At 43.9% G+C, this 21,455-nt stretch overlaps 1 protein-coding gene across 1 annotated transcript in view; it reads left to right on the top strand.

Annotated features, from left to right (window-relative positions):
* The first annotated feature begins 928 nt into the window (after positions 1-928).
* LAMC3 (laminin subunit gamma 3) overlaps positions 929-21,455 on the top strand; it is an 87,252-nt gene continuing 66,725 nt past the window's right edge. Inside the window, exons 1-2 of the mRNA XM_069069340.1 lie at positions 929-1,342; positions 20,401-20,705. Of these exons, the coding sequence (XP_068925441.1) occupies positions 964-1,342; positions 20,401-20,705 (684 nt within the window). The 5' untranslated portion in view covers positions 929-963. The remainder of the gene's footprint in view (positions 1,343-20,400; positions 20,706-21,455) is intronic.

Below are 21,455 nucleotides of genomic sequence, written 5' to 3'. Positions count from 1 at the left end.
TTTTAAAGAAAAATAGATCTGGGAGGGGAATCCATCAGGGCCCAAGCATAGTGGAGAGATGTTTCTGGATGAGAAAGCAGTTGGGTTATGGTGGCCAAGTCCAAGATGGTCAGCAACCAACCCCACAGAGGAATAAAGATGTGAGAAATATTAAAAAATTTAATTTAATTTAATTTAAAAGGGGTGGCTAGGTGTGAAGTGAATAGAGCACCGGCCCTGGAGTCAGGAGGACCTGAGTTCAAATCCAGCTTCAGACACTTAACACTTACTAGCTGTGTGACCTTGGGCAAGTCACTTAACCCCAATTGCCCCTACAAAAAGCAAAAAAAAAAAAGAAAAGAAAAGAAGTTCCTTACATGTAGATTGTTTCCTTCCTTATACTTGTATCTCCCAAACCTAGTATAGTGCCTGGCCCATAGTACATGCCTAATAAATATTTGCTGATTAACTTATTTAGAGACTTCTAGATTTTTCTACTGGAGGGTTTCTAGACCATATTTGTCTGTGAATAGGAAGAGTTTCTCTATCATTAATTTTTATTATTATCATTTTAATTTCACTGTCTTTTTCATCTTGGGCAATTAACATGACAACCATGCCATCTAACAGAAGAGGAAACAGAGGGTCAGGTGGGGGAGATGGTGTGTCTGAACACTCCACAGCAAGGAGAGGACAGGGGGGATCTGAATTCTGAGCCCTGGAAACCTGGCCAGCAGCACCCTCCTTGTTTCAAGGTCAAGGAGCCAAGGGAAAATTCCATGCAGGGTCTGAGCTAAGACCAGGGCTTTGGGCATTCCCAGGCACGTCCACAAGATGGAACTGAACGCGAGGGAAAAGGCCCCTCTTGTGGGAGAAAAAGGGGCCTGTTCTTTAACAGCGTCTGTCTTTCCTGGAGGAGGGACCTGGAACCCAATCCCAAGTGAGTAAAGAGAACACAAGGAGAGGGCATTCTGAGTCTTCACCATGGAAGAGTTTCTCAGTCTACGTCTGGGGATCCTGCTCTGCCTGGGTCTCCAACTGGCCCATGGGGGCATGGATGCTTGCTATGATGGGCAAGGGCACCCGCAGCGCTGTCTGCCTACATTTGAGAATGCAGCATTCGGCCGCCAGGTCCAGGTCACCAACACATGTGGCACCCCACCTGAAGAGTACTGCCTCCAGATGGGGGCCCCTGGAGACACTCAGCTGTGCCACCGCTGTGATGCCAGGGATCCAGACCACAACCACAATGCCTCCTACCTGACCGACTTCCACAGCCAGGAGGAGAGTACCTGGTGGCAGAGCCAATCCATGGCCTTCGGGGTCCAGTACCCCAACTCAGTCAACATCACCCTACATCTGGGTAAGTCAATCACAGGCTCACTCCCATGCCTTGCCTTCAGCCCCCTGGTGCTCCCTTCTCACTACTTGCCCTTCTTCCCTATACAGTCCTGAGCACTACCAGGCTCTGGGTCCAGATAAAGTGATAGCAAAAGTTTTTCAGACAACAGTTGTTAGGGCAAGATTTGGAGAACTGGGTCGGGGTGAGGAATAGGGGAAAGGGTTGAAACCTGGAGGGAAGTTTCTGTTACATTGAAATTGGGGGAGCTTTCCCTCTCTGGCTCCCCCCTCCATCTCCTTCCATCCTTTCCATGGAAGCCAAAGTTGGGCATTTGGCTGGTGAACATGAAGAACAATGATCTTACCCTCTGTGCCCACACAGGACAGAAGTCAAAATGGATTTTTTTTACACTGGGGCATAAAGGTGAGTGAAGTCTCCTACTACATGGTAGGAATGGGAGATATTTGCAGACCATTGGTATCAATGAAATTAAATTTTCTCTGTAACGAGTGTCTCTCTTTGTCCCAAACTGCCTGCACTCAAAATCTATGATAGTGCATGGGAGATTCACAATAGGATATATACATACATTTATACACATTTGTGTGCGTGTGTGTCTAGGTAGAGGTGGGGTAGGGAATTCTGTGCAGGGGCTCTTAATCTTTTTTGCATCATGGAACCCTTCGGCAATCTGGTGAAGCCTATGTACCTTTTCTCAGAATAATGTTTTTAAATGCATAAAATAAAATACTTAGAATTAAATAACGAACTGATTATAATGAAAGACAGTTATAAAAGCATTTCTTTTAAAAATTCATAGATCCTGGGTTAAGAACCTCTGTGTTAAGGAAAGGACTTGATCTTCTGGGAACCAAGTAATTAAAATAATAGCTCATCTGGGTGCTAACTCCCCTGCGCCCCACACTCTTCACACACATTCACACAGCAATACATCAGGAATCTGTCATTATTTATTTGGGTCAAGAACAGCTTAATCCATTATGGTTCCAGATCTGTCAATTATCTCAAAGAAAGCTAAAAAGGGCTCCCCAGATGGGCCTTTGGTCTCTATAGGGCCAAGGCTGCCTGGAAGCAGGAGAGATATAGAAGTCCTGGGCCTGCAGAGGTAGGAAGCTGGGGAGAGAACTGGCTGCCCAGGGATAGGACTGGCCAGGGCCCAGAGCTAAGGGGGAAGGAATTTGGAATCTGGGACAGGGAATAGGGATAGGGATGGGGAGGGAAGTGGGGGAAGATGTATTGTTTTCACGTCAGAGATGGTGGTTTGATTAAATGGGTTACATGTGTCTATGACCCTGGGGACTCTTTATGAATGAGGCATGGAGCAAAGGGAATAGTGTTCAAATTCCTGGACTCTGCTGCACCACACATTTAACCATGGCCCCCCCTCGCCATATTATTTATTCTACAACATCTACTATATTGTGGAATATTTTGCCCCATTATAAAAGCTTGAAATCTTTTTTTTTTCCAATGAGTGAGGAAAATTAATACTGCAAAGTGGTTAAAAATCCCTAAAAGTATACTAAAGCAGGATTAATTACAAAGCCCAGGGATGGGTATTCTCCACAGACTGGACATGCTATTGAAATTCACCACAAGACAGAGCTAACCCCACTCCCTGCTATTACAGAGAAATAGAAAGTGGGGCTTTGTTGGCTTTGAGTGGGTGCCAATAGATTTCAACGTTAGCTAGAAAGAGGTGGGATTGTGTAATATTTGGGGAGAAGGGGGGCCCATTGGTCAACATGTTGATGTCAGAACCCCCACCCACTCTTTGGTCTCACTCCTAAGGATGGGGCTACATGTGCAAGGTTCAAGGCCAAGACTGAGTTGAACAGCATAACTAGCAAAGAGAGCTCTTGGCTCATCTTCAGCGTAGGAAGCCCATGGAAGGGAGACGGGCCTTCTTCTTTTGCCTTGCTTTCTGCCCCAGGGATATGGGGAATTTGGGGAGGAGGAGTGTAAGAGGTCAGAACTGATTGGGAGTCCCCAGGGAGAATAGGGTCAAGGACAGAAGTGAAGGGGCAGGACAGCCAGAATGGGATGGAGGTCGCTGCTTTCCCAGCCCCCTGCAAGCTCATGGACATCTGTTCCAAATCCCCAACTTATTAGGCCTAGCCTTCCTGTCTGGGATAAAAGGCAGTAGTGTCTGGCCAGCTCCCAGCACCTCCAGTGAAGAGTGAGAGAAGCCTTTGCTTTGTAGAGGAAGGCTGGATGGAGCAGGTTCATTCATTCATTCATTCATTCATTCATTATTTACTATCTACAAAGTACCTAACATTGAATAAGATATAAGATTGGATAAAACATGGCCTTCCCCTCAAGGAGCATACAATCTAGTAGTAAAGACAAAACAAATAATCATCCTATTAGGTATGTGATTAATGACATGAGAAGTGTGAATAAAGTGCCATAAGAGCTAGGGGAGAGAGATGTTTCCATTGTGGAGAACAGGAGGAAAGGCTTCATGGAGGGGATAACATTTCAACTAGGCCTTGAAGAAACGGTTGAATAGTCATTGGTTCGGAGGAGTGTGATAAGAGAATATTCAGGGGATTTGTGGGGGAACCAGCAGTGAGCTAAGACACAGAGATGGAAAAGCATGTGGCATTATCAGGCAACAGGATGCAAATCCATTTGGGACAAGCTTAGGGACCTATCTGTATAAGTCGATTCAGGGAGTCAGAGCCAGAAGGGACCTTAGGTCATCTAATCCAAGCCCCTCACTTCATAGACAAGGAAACTGAGGCCCCAGAGAGATTAGATAACATGCCTAAAGTCACACAGACTTAACACTTGAACCCACCTCCTTTGATGCCCCAGACAGTGCTGTCTTGTACTTGCTCCACAGGAAATAAGACTAGAAAGTCTGGGGTCAGATTGTGGGAGGCCTTGAATGCCAGACTGAAGAGTTAGAGCTTTATTAGGTAGGCAATGGTACACTTCTGTGCTATAGAGTTGTGGGAGGGGGGTGTATGAATGAGTGTGAGTGTGTGTGTGCAGATATTATATCTAATCAAAGTTATGCTTTAGGACTATTAATTTGGTAGCCAATACCAGATGACTTGCAGAGAGAAAGGCCAGAGATATGAAGGTGAATTAGGAGGTTATTGTAATAGTCCTGGCAAGAAGTAATGAGGGCCTGGATTTATAGTGGCCATGGGAATAGAAAGGAAGAAAGAGAAATATCGCAAAGCTAGAATGATAGGATGAAGCAACTGACAGTATGTGGAAAGGGAAGGGGAAAGAGAAGTATGGGTGAATGGGAGTGTCATTGAGAAAAATAGGTTGGACCATCATGGAGTTCCCAGAGGATTGTATCTTTGATGTTTCATTTTTGAAGAAAGGGGATCTCAGGTCTAGTCACTAATTCATTAAGTAAATAATTTAATATCTCAGGGCCTCAGTTTCCTCGCCTACAAAATGGGGACGATAATGGAATCACAAAATCTCAGAACCAAAGAGAACCTCGGGGGCCATCTGGGCCAACCCACATCTGAACACCAATCTCATCAACGCCAACCTTCACAAGCGGTTGAAAACTTTTCATTAGAGGGAATCCACCTCCCACGTCAATTCATTCCCCTTTGGAAGAACTGTCATTAATTGGTGTCCCTGACTCATGGCCTCTCTCTACTCCAAGCCATCCCGCACATGATTTTTCTAAAGTGTAGGTCAGACCATGTCACCATCCATTACTCAAATTCCAGGGTCTCCTATTATGTCTAAGATCAAATATGATCTACTCTGTTTGGTGCTTAAGGCTTTTCACAGCCTGACACTTTCCTCTCTCTCTAGAACCATTACACCTGGTGTCCCTCCAGGTACTCTATGGTCCAGCCATATACTATTTGCCATTTCTCATACATAACACTCTATCTCCTATCTCCATGCATTTGCACTGGCAGTGCCCCATGCCTGGAATACTTTACTTCTTCATTTCTACCTCTAGAATATCTGGTTTCCTTCCAAATTCAGCTCAAATCCCACCTTCTAAAGGGAGACCTTTTCCTGCTCCCCACCTGCCAGTGCCTTCAATTCAGAGGTTACCTTGTATCTATTCTGTATGTTGGGTAGGTAGGTGGCCCAGTGGATAGACAGCCTGGAATCAGGAAGACTCATCTTCCTGAGTTCAAATCTGGCTTTAGATACTATCTGTGTCACCCTGGGCAAGTCACTTAGCCCTGTCTGCCTTAGTTCCTCATCTATAAAATGACCTGGAGAAGGAAACGGCAAGCCACTCCAATATTTTTGCCAAGAAAACCCAAAATGGGGTGAGGAAGAGTCGGAAATGACTGAGCAATAACTGCCAAATGTCCTAGATTCCAAAGGGACTCCCAAGCCTTTGCTTGGGAGAAGTCAACTGAACCCTATGCATCTCTGCCAGATGGCCCCTGCTCCATCTGTTGGCCTTATTGGTTTGGGTGTTACCGTCCAAGCTAAATCTGCTAAATCTGTTGTTTTCGCTAAATCTGACCTTGGACTGCCCTGGAATTACACCGTAGTAGGCTCATAGACCTAGAGTTGGAAGAGATTTTAGGGTCCCTCTATTCCAACCCCTACGTTTTATAGATGAGGAAAATGAGTCCCAGAAAAATTAAGTGACTTGCTCAAGGTCTCCCAAAAAATAAGCGGACAAGGCAGGATATTAACTTCGGAACCAGTCTCTTTCCACTGTCCCATGAACCTTTGAAAAGTTCCCAACTCACAGGCAGAAATTTGTTCCCCTACCCAGCCACTCCCCTCCCCCTCCTCTCCCAGAAGGTCATGGAGTAAACTAAGACATGTTAGAGAAGGCAGTTAGACAGAGGAAAAGCAGCAGCCAATGATTGCTTTGCTCCCAGAACAGCATGTCTCACTCCTCACATTCTTAGGAGAAGGCCTAGGATACCCCAGGACAGGCAGTGAAGGACTGGTATACCAATTTCCCCCCAACCTACCCCACCCCACCCTGAAGTGGCTATGTATAGATCTGGGAAATGGAGTCCCAGACACTGGGAACTGGGTCACCTTAGAGAGCACTAAGCCCTGATGCCTGGTAGAGACCTCTTCCTGCCCTACCTCCACTTCCCCACCCAAACTTTTGTCTAGAGTCTAGCTTTATTTGCTTTGGAAACTTGGTGGGGGGCCAGGGGACAAGCTCCCTGCTCTCCACTCCCTCCAGATTTGGTCTGGAATGCTGGGTCCTGGGCAGGTCTACTGGGTCGGATCAGGGGTTGTTTGTTGACATGACACCCCCAGTGGTTCCAGCCCAGTGGGCGGAAATAGCCCAGCCGGTTGTCCCCTGATTCCTCCTTTGTACTGGCCTCAGCAGAGGCCCTTCCTGGGTTGGCTGCCTCTGCTCTTCCCTTCCTCCCCAGGCAGGACAGGGGGCTCCAGGGGCTTTGGGAATCACCTAGGACAAACCCATTCACTCTTCCTCCTTCTAGACCTTTTTTGCTGAGAGACCCAGCTGGACTGGGGGCCTGTGAAGTAGGGGGACATGATACTGTAGGGAAACCACAAGCAGCACTCCTAGAAAGAAATGAGAAAGCCTCGGAAGAGAGTCAGCCAACCAGTCAGTGCACAAAGCGCTCTCAAAAGCCCTGAGGGGAAGCAGAGCTCAGAGCTCAGAGCTCAGGGCACAAGCAAGATGTAGGAGAAGCAGAATCTGGGTTCTGACACTTGTTAGTTGTTTGACTTCAGGCAATAATGAGGATAGCCGCACATTCCTTTGGTGCTTCAAGGCTTATTATTATTACTAATTATTTTTGATTGTTATATCATTACCAGTATTATCATATGAGGCTTATTTTTACACTCTGCACATCACACTCTGTCTCTGGTCTCTGTGTCTGTCACAGACCAGATCTCTCTCAGGGCCTTGGCTGAAGCTGTTCCACCAGTACCTTGCTGTTTTTATCCAAGCCCCACAGAATATGGGGGATTCATCCAATCCTAATGCATTTCCTTTGCCAACACCTGGCTTATGCTTTAGATTGATTCAGTCAATAAAGTCTAAGCCTCATTTGCACTCAAATCACACAATTGATTGTTCCAGTATGACACTCGATCAAAGAGATGTTCTAACACGGCAAGGATATGGGGTGTATAACATCTTGTCATATGTGTAGCCATAGTCAAATGCTCTTTTCCTGTAATGTGGTATATTAGTTTTTTGTTCAGTCATTCATGAATCTGACTTTTCATGACCCCATTATGGGGTTTACAGTTTGCCATTTCCTTCTCCAATGGGCTAAGACTAACAGAGGTTAAATGACTTGCCCAGGGTCACACAGCTAGTAAGTGTGAGGCTGGATTTCAACTCAGGCCTTCCTGACTTCAGATCTGGTTCTCAATCCACTGAACCATCTCTGTTTATTTCCTCCCCCAGTGGATTACAAACTCCCTGAGGGCAGGGACTTTATCTTATGGAAACCGTGAGTCTCCTCCAGCACCTGGCCCAAGACACAGCACAAAGCATGAGCTTAATGAGTGTTTCTTGAAATGAAATAAAATGCAGAGGGAATAGAGACATGGTTCTTGGTACCATTGGGGAAATGGTCAGTCAGCTGGTCAACAAGGATTCAATAAGGGTCAACTATGTGCCAGGACTTGTGCTAAATTGGACTGAAGTAACTGCTGAAACAGCAGAAAGATCACTGGACCTGGAGTCAGGAAAAGCAGAGTTCAAATCCAGCCTCAAACACTTACTAGCTGTGTGACTCTGGACAAGACCCTTAAAAAAATCTCTGCCTCAGTTTCTTCGAATGTAAAATAGGAATAATAACAGTACCTACTTCACAAGTTTGTTAGAAGAATCAAATGAGACAAATATTGTAAAGTGTTTGGCACAGTGCCTGGCCTGTAGTAGGTATAATATAATTGCTTATTCCCCTCCCCTACTCTTGGGGATATGGAGAAAGCAAACCATAGTTCCAGTTCTCAGATAGCTTGTATTCTAATATGCTATAACACGTGTAAAGGTAAACAAGAAAAAACTCACCTAAACTGAAGATATGAGGACTGAGATACTACAGGGAAGAAATGCTCAGGGTTCACTGGATCTTAGGCCTAGAGCTAAAAGAGACTTAGAGGTCATCTGGTACAAGCCCCTTGTTTTGCAGATGGGGAAACTGAGGCTCAGTAAGTGACTTACCTAAGGTCATATCAGTAATAAATGGCATGATGCTTAAGATTTGCAATGCATACTTTCTGGGCCTTATGACAAATCTGTGAAGAAAGGGCAGGGATTATTGTACCTAGTTAGTAGATGAGAATAAATGAGCCCCCAACATTTGTCCGACTTCAACAATAACTAAGTCTGAGCTGGGGAAAAGCTGAAGTTGACTAAGGGTGGGGTCCTTGTGGTCTAGCAGGATGCAGGAAGTGGGGAGGGAATTAGTGCTGAAATTAGGAAATAAGAGTGATGGAGTGAAAAGGGGGCGTGGTACTGGCAAAAAGGAAGGCAGGTTTCAGTCCTGGCTCTACCACTAACTGTAATCTGAAAAAGTCACTTCCCCTCTCTGGACCCCAGTTCCCCCACCTGTAAAATGGGTGGGTGAGACTAGAAGATCTTGCAGGTAGATATATCTTAGCGCTAAGATTCTGAGTTATACAAACCTAGAATTTAGGGTTGAAAGGTATCTCAGAGATCCAATTCCATCATATCATAGATAGAATGAAGCTTCTTAAGAGCAGGACCTGTTTAGTTTTCATGCTTGTATCCCTAGCATCAAGCATGGTGCCTGGTACCTCTTGCTTCTTTCCTCCCTCCCTCCATCCCTCCCTCTCTCCCTTCCTTCCTTCCTTCTTTCCTTCTTTCCTTCCTTCCTTTCTTCCTTCTTCCTTCCTTCCTTCCTTCTTCCTTCCTTCCTTCCTTCCTTCCTTCCTTCCTTCCTTCCTTCCTTCCTTCCTTTCATTGTTTCTTTTTTGAACTGGATCTATGATTTCATTCATAAAAAGACCTCCCTTCTAGAGAACTCCCCCTACCAATGCAGATTTCCACCCACTTTGCAAGCTAAAATCTTAGAGAATTACATGGTGCATTGAAAGGCTGTGTCCAAAGTCACATAACCAGTATGGGTCAGTAGTAGGACTTGAAGCCACAGTCTTCCTGATTCCAAGGCCAATATTTTACTTACTATGGCAGACTATCATTTACTCAGCATGTAATAGGTGTTTAATTAATAATGCTCATCGATAGGTTGGTAGAAACTGAGGCAGAAAGAGTTTAAGTAATCAACCTAAGTTGACGCCAGTTATAAGCGGCAGATTCCATCTCAAATCCTCTGACGTCAATTCTGTTATCCCACAGCTGCAAGAACACTGTGCTTGGTGGGTGTACAGAGATGAATCAGCCCTCAAGAGGTTGATAAAAAGATAGTCATACTGGGTTTGGGCTTCTCCTGTAAATGTACCATATTGTGATTTATACCATAGTTACTTAGAGGGGTTTGGGGATCCAACCAAGGGTTGACCTTCAAGCCAGGAAAATCTGGGCCTCCTCTGACATATATGGGCTACAGGTCTATATAAGCCACCTAAACCTTCCAAGTTCCAGATCATTCTGTAAGGGAAAGAATCAACCCGGGGCATATGGACCAGTCTGTGGTGACACTGTAGGGATCTGGGAGCTAGGATAGGGAAAATAGATCTTCATTTTTAAGCATTTCTTTTTTTTTTTTTTGGAGGGGGGAAGGCAGGGCTATTGGGGTTAAGTGACTTGCCCAAGGTCACGCAGCTAGTAAGTGTTAAGTGTCTGAGGCCGAATTTGAACTCAGGTCCTCCTGACTCCAGGGCCGGTGCTCTATTCACTGTGCCACCTAGCCGCCTCCATTTTTACTCATTTCTAACTTCAATTATTTAAGAACATTATTTTTAAAAGGAGTACAGAGACTTCATCATACTACCAAAGGGGACCATGACACAAAATAGGTTAAGACCCTCTGCTCTAAGCCTACAAGTTTCAGAGAAGGTTATGGCCTACATTGATAGAGGGAGTTCCCCATATCAATTATAGCTCTAGTCTCTATGCCCAGAGACAGGGACTATACTTATGGCCATGTGTTGTCTTCTCTGTTAGAGCCTTGAAGGCAAAGACCATGTCTTACTGATCTTTGTAGGTCCAGTGGCTAGTGCTCATAAAGAACACAGGAGGCACTCAGTAAGGTGCTAAGTACCAAATGGGCAGCACAGATAGTAAGGGCTTCAATGACTGATGACTTGGTCATCTCCTTTTTAGAACTTGTACTCTATCACCTGACCAGCGAGCTGTGCTATGCTCTCAGCTGGCACAGGAAAGACATTAAGCGGCCAATCTGTTAGGATCATGTAATTCCCAGTGCGTTGCAGTCCATCACCTGTGTCTCAATCCAACCAAACAACTCCAAATAAGAGAATCAGATGGGCCAATGGCCATCTCCTTGGACCAGCTGGGAAATGAAACTCATCTAAAACGACACTTGGGGCCGTTAATAAAAAACAAAGCCAGCCCCACTTCCTGGCTCTGTCCAAGCAAATAATGAGTTCAAAGTGGGAGAGGCTTATTTTGGGAAAAGGCAAACAAAACAAATTCCTGTAATTAAAGCCATCTGGGGAGCAGTCGCCTTGGGCCCAGACTCTCTGGGAAGGTGGGTGAGGGGGAGAGGAGTAGACATAGAGGGAAGAGGGAAGTCTGAGCTTGGTTATGTACTCCCTGCCCCAGAACATGACTCTCCTCCTGCTGGGACCACCCAGACAAAGGGGATGTGATAGCTGATGCCTGTGGACTGAGATTGGGTGGGAGCAGGTCACCTGGAGCAACTAAGAATTTTGGTACTGACCCTCCCTCTACAATCTCTCATCTCTACCTCTTTCCACTTTCTCTCCCATCCTTCCTCTTTTTTTCTGACTCTCCCTCTCATTCTCAAATCTGTATGATATCTGCCAATGGCAATCTAGACTACCAGAGACCTTCATGCTATAATTAAAATAACCCTGAATTTGGAGGCAAGAGATATGGTTTTGAGTTTCAGTCCACATTCTAACAAGCTGTGTGACTTCAGACAAATCACTTCACTTCTGGGCTTCATATTCCTCATCTGGACTTGAGTAGGTCTGGGATCTTATCGATGTATTCACTCCAACCACTGACACAGATCTGAAACCAATCCACATCTTCTCGTCCTTTTCAACTTCTCCATGTCTTTCCATAAACCCTTCAGAGGAGACATACTAATTCACAACAGGCTTTTATTCATTATAGCAGTACATCAAGCTACTCCCCATGTATGTCTTAGCCTTACTGCATGATGGACCAATGACCTTTTTCCTAGTCATACATGTCTCTGATCTCATCTCCAACTTCTGGCTTCCCCAGCTTCCTTCAAATCCCAGCTAAAATCCCATCATCTTCAAAAAGCCTTTAAGCTGATTTTCCTTCATTCTAATCCTTTTTCTTGCTATGGTTATTTCATTAAATGTCTTAGCTTTGAACCAGGAGTGTCCTCTGGCTGATTAGTAAAGGTGAGTACATCAATAGGGGTTTGTCACCTATCTTTGAATGAATGCACATTCACAGAGTATGTTGAACCTAGGGTAGTCTACACTAGTAGAATAGGGACCTGCAATAAGATTGGGTGAGATCATCCTGTCTGATGATATTTTCAATTTATCCTTTATATAGCTTGCTTGTACATAGTAGTTTGCGTATTGTCTACCATTAGACTGTGAGCTTCTGGATCGCAGGGATGGTCTTTTACCTTTCTTTATATAACTGGAGCTTAGTACAGTGATTGGCACATAGTAGGTACTTAATACATGTTTATTTCCTGACTGACTAACTGAAAGGGTTACAGAATATCAGGGTTGGAAAGGACCTCAGGGGTCCGTCTAATGCGAACCATCCTTGAGCAAGATTCTGCCTCACCAGTTGACATCCAGTCTTTTGCTTAAAGTGCTCCAAGGGAGGAGAACCTGAGGTCACACCTTCCACTTTGGAACAACTGATTATCTGTAATTTTTCCTCTCTGTGGAGCTTGAATCTGACTGTGCTTTGCCTTTCCTTGTATCCCCAACACTCAGCACAATGCCTGACGCATAGCAGATGTCTAATAAATGCTAGTTAATTCACTGACTCTGGAACTTTCACTCATTTTTCCTATTTCTGTCCTCTGCAGCTAAGCAGAAGAAAACTAATTCCTCTTCTGGATGATAGTTTCAAAACACTTGAATATTTCACCCCCCAAATCTTCATTTTTCCAGCCTAAACATCACCAGTTTCTTCAACCAGTCTTCATATGGTATCAGTCAGTCAACACTCATTTATTAATCACCTGTTTGCTATTTGGCAGGCCTTGTGCTAGGGTCTGTGTCTGTGTGTGTGATTGCCAAGTCTTTCAGTATTTCCAAATTAAATAATACATGGAGAGCATTTTGCAAACCTTAAAGTGCTAGTAGGTATCATTTATTATCAGTATTATTATGATGATTTCTAATTTCCCATCTATATAAAATGTTTATGAGAATAATCTACATGCTTATCAAGAACAGGATATTAGAAGGGAACAGGAAGGTTTTTACAAGTGATGTTCTATAATAGACTTCTTTATTATCATGCAATTGAATTACATGGAGAGAACACAAGATTCCACTGTGTTTATTGTTTATTGACTACTCCCCCCAAAAGCATTTAATTTAACACAGCAAAATGCTGCCTGGAAGGCTCTCCTCCATCAAGGTGTCTTCCATGCATCTGTCAAAAACTGTAAAATAAAAGGTTTCAATTTTGCAATAAAATTTTTTTAATTAAAAAACTTTTGTTCAACAGCCCTTTGATTGTTAATAAGAGGAAGCTAAGTGACACAGTTTATGGGATTTGGAGTCAGGAAGCTCTGAGTTCAAATCCAGCCTTAGTTACTTACAAGCTAGGTAACCCTGGACAAAGCACTCATCTCTCTGAACTCTAGTTTCCTTATCTATAAAATGAGGCTGGTAACAATACCTACTTCATAGTTGTTGGGAGGATCAAATGATATAACATAGGCAAAATACCTGGAAAACCTTAAAGCATTCTATAAATGTTAGCTGCTAGCTAGCATTGTTATTAATAGTAAGTGAGGGGCGGCTAGGTGGCACAGTGAATAGAGAGCCAGCCTTGGAGTCAGGAGGACCTGAATTCAAATCTGGCCTCAGACACTTAACATAAAACTAGCCATGTGACTCTGGGCAAGCCACTTAACCCCAATTGCCCCTCCAAAAAAAAAATAGTAGGTGAAGCATAAAGCAGGGAGACATGTGCTTGCCAAGGGTGTTTGTCACCATTAAGGAAGAGATTCAGTATAAAGTCCAAATTGAAGAGGGATTCCCTATAGATAATGAGACCCTTTATATGCACCTGCTTACCGATGACATTGCTTTGAGTGCATCCAAGTGTTGGTATACTGCAGAGGGAAGGAGAAGGGAATAAACATTTATTAAAAGCCTACTATGTGGGGCAGCTAGGTGGTACAGTGAATAGAACACTGGCCCTGGAGTCAGAAGGACCTGAGTTCAAATCTGACCTCAGACACTTGACACAATTACTAACCATGTGACTTTGGGCAAGCTACTTAACCCCAACTGCCCTCCAAAAAGAAAAAAAAAAGCCTACCATGTTTCAGACACTGTGCTAAGCACCTTACAAATACCTCATTTGTTAAGCCTCATGTAGAACCTCCTGGACCGGATCCATAACTTTTCTTTTTTTGTTGTTGTTTTCTGTTTGTGGCAATTAGAGTTAAGTGACTTTTCCAACGTCACACAGCTAGGAAGTATCTGAGGCTGGATTTGAACTCAGGTCCTCCGGCTCCAGGGCTGGTACTTTATCCAATGCACCATCTAGCTGCCCTGATCCATAACTTTTCTACACAGTGTGAACTAACCATCCATCCAGGAAATAATGCAGAATGCCTACTGTGCAGATCACAGCATGTAGTTGGAAGAATAACTATTAAACTCATGCAACAGGAGATACATCTTTTATAGACACTGCAAATGGACAATGATTTGAACCCAAAATTGAACAAGAGGAAAATGGCCACTGAATTGCCTTTGGAAACTTGCAAAAGCTTGTGTGTGTGTGTGTGTGTGTGTGTGTGTGACCCCCAAACATGTTTTTGAATAAAAGACCCATCTTTGGGATAACAATATAGAGCCCATGGACTTCATTCTGGGCCCAGTTAGCTACCCTAAATTCCAGGTATTTTGGGCTAAGAAATACTCTCCAAATTGTATTTCATGAATTCATACCAACTCTTTTAAAAATTTGTTATTTTATTAATTTATTATTACACAATATCATATATAATTTTATATTATTATAATATATTGTCTATTCTTACATATAATTTATTAATTTATTATTAAATTAATTTTATTTAGTTGATAACAAAGTGTTTTAAGAAAATATCAATCTAACTAAAGTAAAATGTCTCCAATTTCTGCATAGGTATTTAAAGATCTAAATGCAGGTTGAATATGAGACAGTCTTTATTTCACTTTCACAAAAAAAGACATCACTTGCAGAGGACTCACAGGAGCCCACTACCAACTATGGAAACCTGCAAAAGCACTCCAATAGCCCACTAGATTCCCCTTGGAAGGAAGACCCACTTTGGAGGCTGATGAAAAAGGCCATCAGATCTGCCTTGTTCAGACAACAGCAGGGAAGATCTATTGGCACCCCATGACAAGGCATGCAGCCTCCAGCAGTAGGGCTACATTGGTGGTCCTACTCCTTCGCTAGGGGGTACATGCAGCTCCAGTTTTAGGAAGGTTCATCTTCCTGAATTCAAATCTGGCCTCAGGCATTAGCTGTGTGACCCTAGGCAAGTCACTTAACCCTATATGCTTCAGTTTCCTCATCTGTAAAATGAGCTGGGGAAGGAAATGGTAAGTGACTCTAATAAATTTGCCAAGAAAATACCAAATGGCATCTTGAAGAGTTAGACACGACTAAACAACCACTTCTTCTCCAAGAAGCACATCATCAATGAAAACTCCCTCTTGGAGATCACTCCTCTTGGCCTGGGGAACTTTTAAACTTGGGAACTCACAAACTTGTGATAACTTCCAAATCTGAGAAAGGTCACTCTCAGGTTCCTTCCCATAAGGCCTTGCAAGCCTAGGCCATATGCTCTTGCTAGAACTCTGTCAATGCCTGAGTGGCTGCCTTATGTTGAGGTAGAGAAAGTCTATTCTGAGGAAATCTAGACTCAGATCTGTACACTGAAAAGGAAATGCTAAGGTCGAAGGCAGCAGGAACCATTCTGAGGCTGCCAGGCAAGTTCATGCAGCTTGCCATGTCTAACTGCTCCTAGAGGCGAAGGTAAGAAATCTCCCCAAAGCAACCCATTGCTATAATCCAGAAGAAGAGGAAAAGCAAAAGGAAAATACTGAAAAAAGGCCAAGAGGACTTTATAAAGAGGGACAGTGCCTAACAAAAAAATCCGTCTACCGACTCTCAACTGCCAATTATCTTGGAGGGACCATCAGTCACTATGATCTATCAGAGGAGCTCCCTGTCTCCTTTCAGCAAGTCTCCCATGCATCTGCCTACCCTGCAGAGGGACCCTCCCGATGTTACAGGACGGAGGTACACATCCTCTAATCTCATCGAGTTGCTTAGAGATGTAGATAAATAGTCAAAGGATATGCGAGCAAATAATTCTCAAAAGAATCAGAAATTACAACAATATAAAAATTGCTCCAAATCTCTAAGAATGAGAAATGTGAATCAATATAAAATTGAGGTTTCACCTCATACCTGGTAAATTGGCAAAGACAGTAAAAGATGGAAATAGTCAATGCTGATGGGGTTATGGAAAGCTAGGCACATTAAGGCACTCTTGGTGGAGCTGTCAGAGGTGGGGAACCTGCAGCCTCAAGGCCACATGTGGGCTCTAGGTCCTCAAGTGTGGCCCTTTGACTGAATTCAAATTTCACAGAACAAATCCCCTTAACAAAAGGATTTGTTCTGTAAAACTTGAACTTAGTTGAAAGGTCACACCTAAGGACCTAGAGGGCCACACGTGACCTCAAGGTCACAAAGTTCCCCACCCCTGGAACTATTCTAGCAAACAATTTGGAATGGTAATAATAACAATCATCATCATTATTATAGTAATAATAACAGTGTTTATATAATGCTTTAGGGTTTGCAAAGAGCTTTACAAATTTCTCATTTTATCCTAACAATAACCCTGGGAGGTAGATGTTATCATTATTATCTCTATGTTACAGAAGAGGAAACTGAGGAAAACAAGAGGTCAGCAGAATGACTGGCCCAGGATGACGAAGCTAATAGATGTCAAGAGACAATTCCAAACCCAAGTCTCAAGGACTTTAGGTCGAGCACTCTACCTGCTGCACCACTGGGCTACCTATAGTGAATTCCCATAGAGGTGTGCTAAGAAGGTGACTAAAATGTTCATCCCTGTTGACCCAGAAACGCCCCTGCTTGACACATACGCCAAAGAAGTCAAAGATAAGAAGGGTCCCATATGCACCCTGGGCAAGTCACTTAACCCTGTTTGCCTCAGTTTCCTCATCTGTAAAATGAACTAGAGAAGGAAGTGTCAAACCACTCCAGTATCTTTGCCAAGAAAACTCCAAGAGTCAGACATGACTAACTGACTAAACATGAATAATACACAGAGGATACAGAGAAGCATGGGGAAGACATATCAGCTGAAATAAAATGAAACAAACAGGAAAACATTATGTGAATGCAACAATGCAATTTGAAAGAATAATAACAACAAAAATACTGGAACTGAATGCATGACCAAGTTTGTCCCCACCCCCAAAGAGATGTGCAAATGAACCTCCCTCCATCCCTTCTTTGCAAAGGAGGGGAAGAGGACTTAGGTGTAGGATACTACATATAGTGACAAACTTGGTTGTTGGGTTGGATTCATTTTACTGAACTACTTTTTGGGTACATGGGGAGGTTATTCTTTATTATAAGAGATAGTTCAAGGATGGCACAATGAATACAGCACTGGCCCTGGAGTCAGGAGGACCTGAGTTCAAATCTGGCCTCAGACACTTAACACAAAAACTAGTCATGCAACCTTGGGCAAGTCACTTAACCCCCTACAAAAAAAAAGCAAATAAATAAATAAAACTAAGTGATAGTTCTCTGAGTAAGGTGAATGGAAGGATATAACAGTAACTAGAGGTGATATCAGTTGGTCAATAAACATTTATTAAGGGGTTAGGCTTGGTATATGGTAACCCCTTAAGAAATCCTTGTTGACAGGCATCACTGCCAGTATGGGGATGCAGAGAAAGGGAATAAAGATAGCTAAAATTTTTAAGAGACTGGAAAACTGATCAGTTTGCATATTTTGACACTAACCCTGCATTGTTTTGTACTATATTTATGCATATGGATGAATGATCAGTGAATGAATGAAAAAAATTACTATGTCTCAAGGAAAGTGGGCCAATTAAAACCAAGCGAGGTACTCAACAGTAAGGGAGGAGAGGAGGGGAGGGAGGTTTGAAACTGAAAGAGTGAAGGCCTCCAGGGCACAGTCTCTGGTCCAGGCAGCAAGGTCACACAGCATGCTGAGATCTGTATCCCACTGTCGAGTCCAGTCCTGAACTGTGAGCTCCACAAGGACAGGAATCTCAGTTTGTCTAAGCTTTGCATTTTCCCCTGTGCTGAGAAGAGTGCTCTGTACGCAGCAGATGCTTGCTTAACAAATGTTTGTGGAGGTGAATTGTAGACAATGTGAGTAGGTTCCAACCTGCTGGGAGATACCAGCTCGTTTCTCTGCCATCTGGATGCAGGATGGGCCACCCTCTTGTTAGGTGTCGCCAGAAGCTTAACCCAAGAGAGCTCAAATGGAGACAGAACTTGTACCAGAATCACATGCAGAAATAGTTAAACTCTCCCCATCACAGCTGCCCCGCCTGACTTCACAGACAGGAGTGTGAGCTTACGCCAGTGTTCAGGTCCCTAGGGCCTGTGTCCTCTCTGGACCAATGGCCCTGTTTGACCCAACTCAGTTGGGCCATCACACTGGAGGAGCACTGACCCTCAGGGTGGTCCTGTCTCCCTGAAGCTAGGCTTCCCTTCTCGGCCTTGCCTCAGGTCACTGGGCCGCTTCTCTGGTCCTGAAAGCCTGAGTGTCCCAACAAACCAAGGAAATCAGCACACAGCTTTTCAAGCTCAATAGGAAAAACACACAGAGAGGATGGGGGTGAGTCGACTGCTTGGATTTTTGGCAGCTACATCACTCCTTGTCTCAGCACAGTCACCTCTATCCCGGCATTGGGATTGACATCTTGGGCTTCAGGATGTTAGCAGGCCACTACTGTCCTACAGGATTTGGGCTTTTGCAGTCATGATCCCCACTCCCTTCCAATGGCCCCTGCACCCCTTGAAGGAGAGTTAATCTTAGTGTGGGGGTGGGGGGAGGGATAGTCAAAGAGGCCCAGGGGAAGCAAGGAAGTGGTTCAAGTTCACACAGCTTGTCCATAGCAAATGTGAAATTAGTGAATGTGGAATTAAAGTTCTAAGCCCTGGAGTCTGCTGCCTGCGGCTCAGGCCAGATCTCCTCTGTCTTGCATTGTTCTCTGATTCATTAAAGCCGACTGGCATTTTTACAGCAAGCCCTGGTATGAACACAGTAAACAGCTATACCAGAATTTAGCTCAAAGTCGTGGGGTTTTAGACAGAACACAGCAAGGTTTTTTTAAACAAAGGTAGAGAGTTATTTTCCCACTCCACATAATGAAGGGAGACTTTATGAAATAGCAGAAAGAGATCTGACTTCAAATCCCTGCTCAATAATAGCTAGCATTTATTTAAGGTCGATTAAATACTTCCTGTATATTATCTATAGTTATAGCTATAAATAATCTACAGATTATCTCATTGGATGCTTACAACAACCTTGTGAGATAGGTACTGTTATCATACCCATTTCAGAGATGAGGAAACTAAGACTAAGAGGAAAAATAATTTTCCTAGGGTCATATAGCTAGTAAGTGTCTAAGGCAGGATTTGAACTCAGTTTTTCCTGACTCTGACTCCTATTACCCACTGAATCACCCAACTGCCTCTCTAAATGTTCTATTATTCATATAACTTCAGGAAAGGCACTTGCTTTTTGGGGACCTCAGTTTCCTTATCAGTAAAATAAGGAACTTAACAGTAAACATTCTCTAAGGTCCCTTCCAGTCCTAAATCTTATGACCTTAAGTTTTGGGTTTTTTCTTTTTTTTTATGGTAGTGGTATTGGGAGTTATACTTTGTGTCTTAAAAACCAATGACCCCACAAACAGGAATAGATCAACTTTCCTTTTGGAGAAGGAAATGGCAAACCACTCCAGAATCTTTGCCAAGAAAAGCCCACAGACAGTATTAGTGTGCTATGGTCCATGGGGTCACAAAGAGTCAAACACACACAACCCAACAACAGAACTCTCCCTTCCCTACCCCTTATATAGAAGAGGGAATAGATTTGTTCTGTTTGGCTACTGAGACCATTTCCAGGATCAGTGGATAGAAGTTATAGGGGCAGTGTAGAGTTTTAATAAGGAATTATTTTACCTGGAGCAAAACCATTCTAGCAGAGCAGTGTTGGTGCAGAGGGCAGTCTGGCCACAGGCACAATGGTGCAGACCCAAGGGCAGTTGTACTGTACTGGGATGTGGGCTGACAGAAGACCAAAAGGTGAGGTAAGGGTCTGGTGATCTGTCTCCACAGGAAAGAGGGATGCCTTCCTGGAGAGGAGACGCAGCTCCCAGGGAGAAAGTGTGCTTCCACTACCCCAGATGTCAGCATCCTGGGGCCAAACCCTACTTTCCCCATGATAGTTTCAGCTCTGGGGAGGCAACTTTTAGCTCACTGTAAAGACTTTCTGACACTGATAGCCAACAGTGTCATAGACTGCCTTATGTCTCCCCTCCCTAGAAGTGAAAGATCACCAAGTGTTGAGGATACCACAGAGGACAGACTTGTGCGGGGTAGGAAGGCTGGACTAGATGGCCTCCCAGGTCCTTCCTACTCTGAGCAAACAGGGCTGATTTCTTCTTGGTTTCAGGAAAAGCTTATGAAATCACCTATGTGAGGCTAAAGTTCCATACCAGTCGTCCTGAGAGTTTTGCCATCTACAAACGCAGCTGGGCTGGGGGTCCCTGGGTGCCGTACCAGTACTACAGTGCTTCCTGTGAGAAAACATATGGCAAACGGGAGGGCCAGTACCTGCAGCCTGGGGAGGACGAGAGAGTGGCCTTCTGCACTGATGAGTTCAGCGACATCTCTCCACTGAGTGGAGGCAACGTAGCCTTTTCCACACTGGAAGGCCGGCCCAGTGCCTACAGCTTTGATGAGAGCCCCATCCTGCAGGTAAGAGAGGCCCACCCTGGCTCAGGGGAAAAGGCCTGATCTGGGATTTGATAGACCAAGGAACTTCATTCCAGACTTTTTGTCTGGGCTACAGCAAACCATAATTCTTAAAGTCATGGAACTAGAATTAGAGAAAGAGCTGGGCCAAGAATCAAGGGACCCAGCTCTGTTAATGGTATGTTCATATAGCTAATTGTATGAACTTGGGCAAATCACTTAACCTCTGAGGCCTCAGTTTCCTCATCTATACATTTTGAAGGGATTGCATTAGACAATCTCTCTAAAGTTCCTTCCAGCTCTACATTCTGTGGTTCTGGCATCTGGCCAGCTGTTAAACAGGAGGATGGAGCAAATGTTTTGGAATTATATCACCTTGGTCTTAAAATATATCCCTGCTAATGTAAACTAACAGGAATCTTCCTTCAATCTTTGCAAAAGAGGGAGAGATTTGTCCAGGGGAGAGGGGGAGGGGAAAGTGGTCCCATTTCACTAACTGGGAATTGAGTTCAGTTATAACCTCAGAGGCCATAAGCAGATTCACTCTTCCAGAAAGCAGAGCACCATGAAATCATCCCAGAGCCAATCAGCATCTCTGGCTGTAATTGTTTTGCAGCAGGTATTAGAATTGTTAATCAGTCAACAAGAATTTATTAAGCACTAATTATGTCTCAGGTACTATGCTAGGTAGTACTATAGAAAGACGAAGAGAAAGAAAGAAAGAAAGAAAGAAAGAAAGAAAGAAAGAAAGAA

The sequence above is a fragment of the Petaurus breviceps genome, unplaced genomic scaffold, assembly GCF_028583685.1.
Source record: "Petaurus breviceps papuanus isolate PSGF00001 unplaced genomic scaffold, PetGlider_PUasm1.0 90779, whole genome shotgun sequence".
Taxonomy (NCBI): domain Eukaryota; kingdom Metazoa; phylum Chordata; class Mammalia; order Diprotodontia; family Petauridae; genus Petaurus; species Petaurus breviceps.
Note: the sequence above shows the minus strand (reverse complement) of the source record. Positions and strands in the feature narration are given on the sequence as shown.